General features: G+C 28.8%; 1 protein-coding gene across 5 annotated transcripts in view; it reads right to left on the bottom strand.

The window, feature by feature from the left end:
* Positions 1–211: 211 nt before the first annotated feature.
* Positions 212–10,319, bottom strand: part of LOC123295446 (lysine-specific demethylase lid-like) — a 110,665-nt gene continuing 100,557 nt past the window's right edge. Inside the window, exons 4-7 of one of the 5 annotated variants that reach the window (XM_044876809.1) lie at positions 8,847–9,002; positions 7,999–8,229; positions 5,107–5,172; positions 3,731–3,846 (exon numbers count right to left, since the gene is read on the bottom strand). In XM_044876809.1, the coding sequence (XP_044732744.1) occupies positions 5,107–5,172; positions 7,999–8,229; positions 8,847–9,002 (453 nt within the window). In that variant the 3' untranslated portion in view covers positions 3,731–3,846. Of the gene's footprint in view, positions 653–2,473; positions 3,847–5,106; positions 5,173–7,998; positions 8,230–8,846; positions 9,003–10,319 lie in introns of those variants that run through there. The other 4 variants (XM_044876808.1, XM_044876804.1, XM_044876805.1 and 1 more) reach the window with 4 other exon arrangements.

The raw sequence follows: 10,319 nt of genomic DNA, 5'->3' as shown, positions 1-10,319 counted from the left end.
TAATATCATACAGTATGTCAACAAATTTTACAAGCCCGTATTATGATGTCACGTCCGTATAAAAATTTGAATTTCCGTTTTAGAAAATTTTAAATGCCCTCACTAAATTTGTGCTTTTATTAATTAATGTTAAGTAATTAAAAATATATTAATTACTAAAATAATGGTTTAGTTGAAATGTCCAGTCATTAAAGTTACAGAAGAAAAATATTTGAACCAAATTTAAATTTCATGAATATTCCCTATTGTCGAAATCTGCTACTCTTAGCTAGACTCAATGTTCTTAAAATTTACATAAAACCCTCAACAACGAGTGTCTTTTTTTACATGTTCTGATATATGTTAGGTGGCATTAAACTAAGTGAAATTTTAATATGTTTGTCGATCGTTATGACTTATTTGATTAAGTAAAACGTCATGTTACTTAAAATGTCATTAATTTACCAACTTTTAAACGTAATTTTCTTCGATTATAATGTTTAAACTTTTTCATGAATGTTTGTGTCGTACCATCTGTAATGTTTTCTTTATTGTTAAAGAAATCATCAGTGGTGTTATTGTCAATACCCATTGATGATACAAAACCACTCTCTTGTCGTGATAAACTTGGAATCATTTCAAACCACCGTTGTACTTTTGCGTGTGATGATAGCTGAAAAAATTTTAGTTTAATTAAATTTCAAACAAAAAACATAAAATGGTCAGGTACTTAAATTGTTTACAGCTAGATTTATTCGATGTCTAGATTAAATAGCATTGTATTCTCTTTGAGAATCTCCGTGGGCGTAGAAACCTTATTCTCTCAAAAAAAACTGACTTATAAAGTTTGAAAAATCCGTATTATTTAAAAAAAAGTTTCTGTTAATTTGTTAGTTCTATCCTTTTTCTTCTGGATCTTACACGTCGTTAAAATAACATCGCATACAGTAGCAATAATGATCAAATTTTAATCTGGTCACAACTGTCTTCTTTATGATTTTGAAATAAAAATTCCTAAATGGTACTCGTTTTAAGTCGACCAATTTCAAAACACAAATTCGTTGAAGAAGAGTTTTACCGGGAAGCGTCTATAATTGTTTCAAAGATTGGAATAATTACTGATGTAATCGATGATCTGAGTTTATACTAATTAGGGGCCGTTCATAAAATACGTTCGCACTCAAGGAGGAGGGGAAGGAGTTCTGCTTAGTGTGACAAGATGTGGCAAGGGGGGCAGGGGTCTAAGACAATGTGACGTTCGCGGCTTATCAAAAATTTTATCGGAGAATTTCTTTTAGCTATAATTTTTTTTTCTTCATTTTTTTCGGCGAGCTCGCAAGCTGTTATGTATATTAGGAGATGAAAACACTGGTACGGAGGTTGCAGAATGGTTAGATGACCATGAAGTGGATGGTAGCTTCGAAGATATAGAAGAAGATGTTACAATACCAATAATAGACATATCGGAGAATTTACAGAATGCTTGGACTTCTGATAAATAGAAAACACTATTTATTTTTATTATAAAAGAGTTTTGTTAATTTATTTAAATTTTATTGGAAAAAAAAATTAATATTTTTTAATATAAAAATTTGTGTACTATTAATCAAAATTTGCTATTTTTAGGGGGGAAGACTTAGTTTTTGTGACGTAATATTTATAGGGGGGTCACAGAAAGTATGACACAGTGTGACAACCGGGAGGAGGGGGCCTCAAAATCCTAATTTTAGCGTGACTTATTTTATGAACGGCCCCTTATATTTTAGGTATGGATTAGCATTTGGCTCATTTTTTAAATTTTTTAACTGGCTACTTCATTTTAATATTATTTATAAAGATTTAAAATGAAATGCAAAATATCGATCTAGGAGTAAATTAATCTAGCAATAAACAATGCAATATAAATTTAAAAAACCAATAAGATATAAAAATTCCTGTTTTCATTAACAAAAATAATTGGATTTTATTTATTTATAATAATTTACAAGATATAGATTTATTTCACATTTATTTGAAAAATATTTTTAATAATAATATTATTAACAAGTTTTTTTTTTTAAATTTTTTTTTATAATTTAGTCATTAAAAATCTTTTGGTCTTTTAATGTTTTTTTCTTCTCTCTTGCTGTAACTTGAAATCGAAAAAGAACGTGCCCGATATTTTAAATCTAGGTTATTTGTGACTCGACTTCTAAAATTGAATTTTCTAAATTTGGCACTATAAATTTTGTTTGTATGTACAAAACTTGAACAATTTTTTTTCAACTATTTGTAATAAAATGTTTTTTAAAATTTCTTTCTACATTATTTTTATATTTTCATATACAATCTTTAAAATAATTGGAAGAGAGTTTTTCATACCAAAATTTGAAATATTTTTGCTACGAACAAGATATGTTAAAGTCACATTATTTTCAGCTTGATATTTAAATAACCAATTTTTCAGAAAAATTATTGCTTACTTTGTTTTGATTTTTCATTTAAAATCACTCAAATCGAAAGGCAAAGCGAAGTAAAAAAAAACCGTTTTATTTTTTAAATCTAGGAAAATGGATTTTTTCCTTAAACCTAGTCATATCAAGGCTTAAATACTCCCCCATTTTTAACGTATCGTCAAGTGTTTTAAATGAGAATGCCTTTAAGAAATTTAACTTTCCATCGGGCGTATCAGATTTATCAGGCATAATACCGAAATTTTTAAAGCTCTCAACACTATCGTGATTTGTTATTCGACTTGTATCTCCAAAGAAATTAAGTTGCTTTCTGGTGCACTCACATATTTTTTACTTTTTATTCTAACATAAAATTCTTGCTTTTCTGTTCATAGCACCAGCGGAAACTCCAGGGTTTGATTCCTGGCTAATTTGTTTATTATTAATTCGTACTTTGTAAAGGCTTTCACTTACTTCACTTTGCCTTAATAATTTTGTTAGAAAATAAAGGTATATTTCCGCATTTTTTTATGTTTAAAGTAAAATATTTTTCCCCGCGCATAAAAGATAAGAAAATATCGACCTTGGGGGATCATAAACTCTTTAGGCGTAAAACTATACACGTGATTACTCTTTTTACAGACAAATCGCCCGCTTTGAGTTTGCATTAATGAATTTTTTTAAATGATATACACTTTAAAAACTTAATAATTGTCATACGACAATTAACGTATAATCATTTAGTTGTATGCCTTGCCCACATTGTCCGCTGTACTTGAGTCATTAAATCACTACGATTTGGTATTTTTTCACTAGTTGATCGAGTTATACACGGTGGACCATTAACAAACCGTCGTACACCATCTTCATCAGTTATTTTCAATGTAACTAAGGACTCCTCAACTTTATCATCTTCTTCATTAGCTACAGGCACAATCACACGTATTCGGCCATCTTCGTCTGTCGTTGTTAATGTACTAACTTGTGATAATGGTCGTATAATTTTCTTATTCACGTCATCCGTTGATGTATTCTTTGATTGAGGCTGTGACGTAAAATACGATGAATAGTCGGTATTGCTAGTCGATGATGCCTCCGAATAATCATTTACATAAGGATTACGTAATTGTTGGGACGTAGACGCGTAATTTTTTTTCCCCGCTGGTGGTGTTTGTAAGATATTCGTACTGTCAAGTTGTTTATTTTGATACATATAACCAGGAAACGGCGGTGGGGGTAATGGAGCTGGGTAATTAAACATGTTCGATGATGAATTATTATATAAATCCATATATTGTTTCATATAATGACCAGATGGTGGCGCTACTATATCTTGAGGTTGATATGAATTAAAATTAAAATAATTTCTATTTTTCCGTATTGGTGAATCGGGTTGTGGTGCTGGTAAATACGGTGATTGTGGTTCACATCTTTGCTGTATGAGCAAAAAAATTTTGGTTGTAAATATTTTATTTTTTGAAAGCCATAAAATCTTAGCTTTTTCATATTCTTATATGGGATTTTAATGTTAAGAAAAATTCTATCTAGCGATAGAAAAAACAACTATGTGTTAGCTAGTATAGATATATAATATTTAACGGAAATTTTGTTTACAATATTGTCTATTGCATACCATATACATATATAAGATAGGTTAATTTAACAATTTTTGTTAACAAAAATTTTGTTATTGAATTATATAAAACATTAAAATAATTGTTTTTATTTTAATTAGAGTCACTATGTCGTTTAAATATCGTTGCAGTGCGCCAATATGCAATTCTTCAAAAAATTAAATCACGACTTAAGTATTTACAATTATATTTACAAAAATATAAGAACAAAAACTAGAAAGTTTATATAAAAAACTAGGAAAACTATCGCAATTATAAATACTAGAGGAGCAAATATGGCACAGTACATTAAAATGTAAAATGAAGTAGACATCTTTTGTCTTTTCATTCAATGAAAAAATCAACTGAGTCTAACAGGTATGGTGTATATTTTTTTACTCGTGGCGTTTGCATCTTAACGTTAAAATCCCATAGGAAAAACCACGAGAGGCATCACTAGATATAATTTATTTTAAAGCTATTTGCATATTTGATTAAACAGAGATGTCTCAGACATCTTAATCTTGTCCATTCAAACTTGACAAACACAAATGCTCCTGGAAAGACCACAAGAAGCTCCTCAACTTTTTCAATAATTAAGTATAAAGCAGTAATGTAATTGCTTGGATCTAAATTCATCAATATTCGACTGGAGTTGAATTGAAGCAAGCAATATGAGGATAAGTCTTTTTGCATACACTTTTTACACTTGGCTTCAGTAGAAAAGGATAGTACTATCTAGTGACTTATAAAGCTCTCCTATTCTACTTATAGTGACAATGAGTGTATAAAGTCCATGTAAAAAAATCCCTATGATATATGAGGAGCCTCCTACTGTGGCAATTTAGGTACTCGTGATTTTCATTCAAGAATATGAAAAAGTGGTTCCAAAAAATGCTCGAAACAACTGCTCTAAAAAATTCACATGCATTTTAATAAAAACAATTCAACATTCAAAACTAAGGTTAGATTTAAGCAGTGTAGAGAATGTTTCGAATGAAATCGTTTTTAAAAACTCGAATTAATCTTTGTTCGAATCCATTTTTGTTTTTGAGTTGTGTAAATATGAAGTGTGATATTACCTAGCGTTTGATTCGTGTGATAATATCCACAACTGAGTAATTATCGCCAATAGTTTTTGAACAGACCTATATAATAATTTTTGATATAAAAATTTGTATAATAAACAGTTTCATATCGATAAACAAGTTTTGAAGTGTATTACACATACAAAGCATTTTTTCTTTTCGGATTTTTTTTATCCTTGCTTGTTTTATTTCTATCTTTCAAAGATACCTCATACAACAAACGGTCCTTCTTAAGGTGGCATATTTGCGAAACATTGACAGTTAAATTCAATGTTGCTACCATAATATGATGCTGAAATTTAAACCGAATTTTAAGTAGAATGATCTTCTTCAATTTAATTGTCAATTCCAGTTTGTTGTTTGCGGTATGCAGCATTCAATAGGATATGAATTTTCTTTTTCATGCCTACATCAAGCTAATTTTGCATGCATTTGGATACGATGGATATTATACACTAATTTGAATTCATCGAGGAAATGTATCACTACGAAGCAATAGCCAAAGACTTTAATTAATGGATTGTAAGTCTAGTGTAAAAATATGTCCACTCCAGAGTAAAGTATAAAGTGATTACTCAAATACACTCGCTTTTCTCACGTTTGTTTATCATTCACATTGGAATTAACAAAATAACACTTCCAAATGTGAATATTCATGAAATGCTGATTGGATTTGTTTGTCTATCATATGTTCAGCCAAAATGTTTGTTTGTTCACCCTCTAATTGAAAGTTATAGCACAATTAAAAAAATTTTGCATCAGCACTCTCAGATGTAAATTTTTATAAAATACAGATCACTCTTTTGAACATGATTTGTCCATCCAAAATTTTTGTTGGTCCAACCTTGAATTTAAATTATGAGGAAACTAAAATTTACTTCATCACCCCCACGGAGCTAAATACAGAAGGCATAGCCCACTAATTTAAGTCTTTGGTAATTAATCATATTTAATTTGTGAATACGCCACGTCTCGTTGTCTCATTAGGCGAATATATTGCGAACATTATATTACAAAAAAATTAAGATCAGCCAAATTATTTATAAAGCTAAAAAATAATAAATTGATATTGATCTAAAGCTAAGCTTGTAGAAAAAACATTTTCTAAAATTTAATATAGTAACTATTAAAGTAATTATTGGAACTTGACGTCATAAAATAGTTGCAATCATAGACAGAACTAACGCCTTTTTCACGAAATGTTGAATAAAGAAATAAAGCCTGTATATTCATTTCATTTGAGTATTGATTATTTTTATACTATTCCCCGCTTTTAAATTCCAATAACTACGTTAAAGTTAGCATAAATACAATGCTTTTCAAACAAAGTAAAATTGGATATATCTTAGCCAGATTATAATGTAGCTAACCAAATTCTCTAAGCTCTTTTAAGCTGTATTATCTCAACCCAATTATTTTGATTCGTCTAATTCAATATTCATTAATCTAGAACAGATTAGCTCTTTTTGGTAGCTTATATTACAATGTGACTACGATACAAAGTACAAAATAGTGCATTTGCCTCTTGGTAAATATTTGAACTAAATGATTTAAATAACTTGTTAATTAATTAGCTCAATTATTTATCACCATACATCAAATGTAAGGAGCTCCTCAAATATACCAGAAATGGGGATTTCTTTTAAGAAATATAAATATTGACTTGAATTTTTAAACCCCATTTTGGTATATTCGCTGCTTTGATCTACAAGAGATTTGAACTGAAAAAAACCATTAATGAAAATATTTATAATTCGTTATTCAGTTCAAATTCCACAGATTTAAAAAAAAAATTAATTTCTAGCTTCTTAAAACGTCATGACATACAAACAAAAAAAAAGCGCCAATCATTATTTTAAAAATAAATTAAAAAATCACAAATCATTACATGCAAAAATATTAAATCAATCACATAGATCATTGATCTTAATTAAAGACATTTGAATTATATTTGGCAAAGTTTATCATAGTTGGGCAAGCTAATTACACGAAATATATCAAATAGTTGGAGAGTAGTAGAAAATTTTTCCTATTAAAACTAAAATTCAATTTGTTTTAGTAGTACTTAAAGAAGCAAAAAGGGTTTTATACAACTTGGAAGTAAATCAAAGTTCTGCAAAGCGATTCAAAGCGAACCAGGTGCCTTGATCATCACCCATTTGATCACCAGATGAGACATATTTTTTTATGAAATTTTGATTTATTAACACTATTGTTTTTCTATCGAAAAGTGTTCATGGTTACTTTTCATTAAATTAATTTTAATCAATTTTTTCCATGAACGGTTTTTTGCAGGCAAGTTTATACCATTATTTTCGTAATTAAATTATCTTTCTCCTGGTACCAATTTCGATTGGTTAACAGATCGGTGTAGCTACCTATAATAGCAAAGCCCATTATATTGACTTAGCTGTTCATATGGTATGAACAGATCTACATCAGATTAAAAAAAAGATAATTTAATTACGAAAATAATGGTGTAGGCTTACGTGCAAAAAACTATTCATGGAAAAAATTGATTAAAATTAATTTAATCAAAAATAGCCATGAACACTTTTTGACAGAGAAACTATGATAATTTTTACAAATCAATAAAATTTCATAAAAAATTTGTCTATCTGGTGATCAGATGGGTGAAATTCGACCTTATACCGTCTCTTGTACTACTTGGGCTATTTTAAGTAAAATATTATCATTGCCTTAATATAATTTTTTTTTGGCTCGTTAAATTTATTACAGCAATTAATCTTAGTGGTTGTTTAATGTCGATTTATAAATTTCACAATATGAAAAATGTCCAAAATTAAAATAAATGTGAAAAAAATATATTTTTTATAAAACAGCATTCAACAAATAATTGAAAAAAATATGTTAAATGTAATTTACCTGTGAAACACACATTAAGTGAGATGCTGGAGTATGTGATGGCGGTAAGTCTTGGGGTAGTTGTCCAGATGTTCGTTCTGTATCTTGTAGATGCGCTACCAATGCTGTGATATGGTCTAATAATTCACGATTGTGTACTAATAATTGATGTGTCCTGGCTTGTGATTCTAAACGGGCTGCTCGTTCAGCTGACAATTGATCTTGAAGTAATTGTAACTGAGCTACAGCTGCCTGAAATTACATATAATAATAACATTTAAATCGGTTAATACAAAACAGGTTATTTTTAACTCTCGAACCAAAACAAAGGGTGTTATAAGTTTGACCGCTATGTGTGTCTGTCTGTCTGTCTGTCTGATATTGATTTTATTTTCGAAAGGAAATTTTATAGAGAGTGTTCTATGTTACAAGTGCGAGTTTAGGGTTTCGTACCCGAAACAACTAAAAAAGAGGAAATGGTCATCGGTTCAGTTTAGAGAAGGCTATGAGGAAAAAGGTAAAATTAGTTATTTTAATAGTTGTTCTGGTATTAGGGGCGGATACGAAATCAAAAAATCAGACATCAATAAAATCGGTCTAGCCGTTCTTGAGTTATAAATGGTGTTATAACCCGATTTTTATACACGGTGGACCATTTTTATGGGGGCATCATGTTCTGGCATCATGTTGTACCTAGTTCTTCGGATTTCTTTAATAGCCAATTTGGATCCTAAACGGTAAGAGATAGAATAACAATAAATTATAAAAGTGATCCTCATAAAAAAACGAACAATATACAAAAAAGTCATTATAAAAAACTTCATTCTAACAAAAAAGATTCATTAAAAAAATAATCACTGTTCACATACTTGCGTTTGCCTGGTTTGTTGATCCAATTGTTCACGTAACAATTGTATTTCATGATGTGTGGATAACGGTGAACCAGCTTGTGGTAATGTTGATTGAGTTGTTGATGTAATTAATGGTTCAATTAATGGTGATGTATACATTTCAGATGCTGTATTCTGAAAATGAAAAAAAAATTTTTTTAGTATTTATCAATTAAAATGTTAACATAGATTATATTACACAAAATATTGGATAGTATCCAATATGTATTCGTATGAAAAATACCTAATAAATATTCACTTTCCCAATATTTTACACACTGTTTAGTTTATTATTTTATAAATATGTAAGAAAAAAAACTATTGTAATCGAGCCAAAGAATAAATTTGTAAGCATCGTTTTGAAAATTGATTTTCCATACAAATAAAATTAGAAATCAAACTCTTTAAATCGGTTGTTTTTATACCCTGTGTACATGAAATACATATCAAGGTATACTAATTTTAGTCCCAAGTTTGTAAAATATTGACGATATCGGAAAAGCACTCAAAAATGAAAAAAAAAATATCGAACTGAATTTTTTATAGCGATAATAGACCTTTTTCACATTTTTTTTCTTTTTTTTAAATGAAAGTAAAAGTCTTGATAAATTTTTTTCCCCGATTTTTTTGGAGCCATATGACCGAGAAAACAGACAATGAAAATCATTAAAATTCAAATTGGCGAAAACGATCCGGAAACACACGATGTTACACGAAGGTCGGTTTGACGTCATATAAAGTTGATAATAATGATATATTAATACGACTGTTGACACTGTTTTATTGTCATTGCTTGTCGGATTGACATCACAGATCACGTGTGCGGTGGAGCCAAAATAATCGTTTTAAAATATTTCAAATATTGTGACTTTTTAACAATTTTTTTCATAATGTTTTTATTGTTAAAAATGCGTAATTTTTGAGTTACAGGCTCTACTCGACCTATATTTTCATAAAAAATTATCAAAAAGCATTTCTGTTTTTCATGAAAAAAGTCTATTGAATTAATTTGCTTCAAAAGATCTCAAATAAAATAGTCGAATATTTCTGCATTTCTCATATTTACGTCAAAGTATAGGATCAAAATTGAAACTAGAATTGGATTAAGTTTTTAGACATAGGCATTTTAAAAATGAATAACTATGCAATTTCTTGCGGGTGAATACGACAATAAACTCTTGTACAAATTACTTGTAGCATGTAATATGTTATATTATAACTAAAATGAATCATAAATTTTAGTATTGAATTTGAATTTATTATCGTAAGCAATAATTTTATGAGGTGTAATATCAATATACAATATTTCATATAATTTTCATCAATCATTTTCATTTCAATATCAATATATTTAAATTTATTTGAGAAGTACTAAATCAAAATTCAAAATATTTATATCTTCAGTCAGATGTGTATATTATAATTCATGATGCCGGTAAAAAATAATGTGAA

The sequence above is a fragment of the Chrysoperla carnea genome, chromosome 3 (genome assembly GCF_905475395.1).
Source record: "Chrysoperla carnea chromosome 3, inChrCarn1.1, whole genome shotgun sequence".
NCBI lineage: Eukaryota > Metazoa > Arthropoda > Insecta > Neuroptera > Chrysopidae > Chrysoperla > Chrysoperla carnea.
Note: the sequence above shows the minus strand (reverse complement) of the source record. Positions and strands in the feature narration are given on the sequence as shown.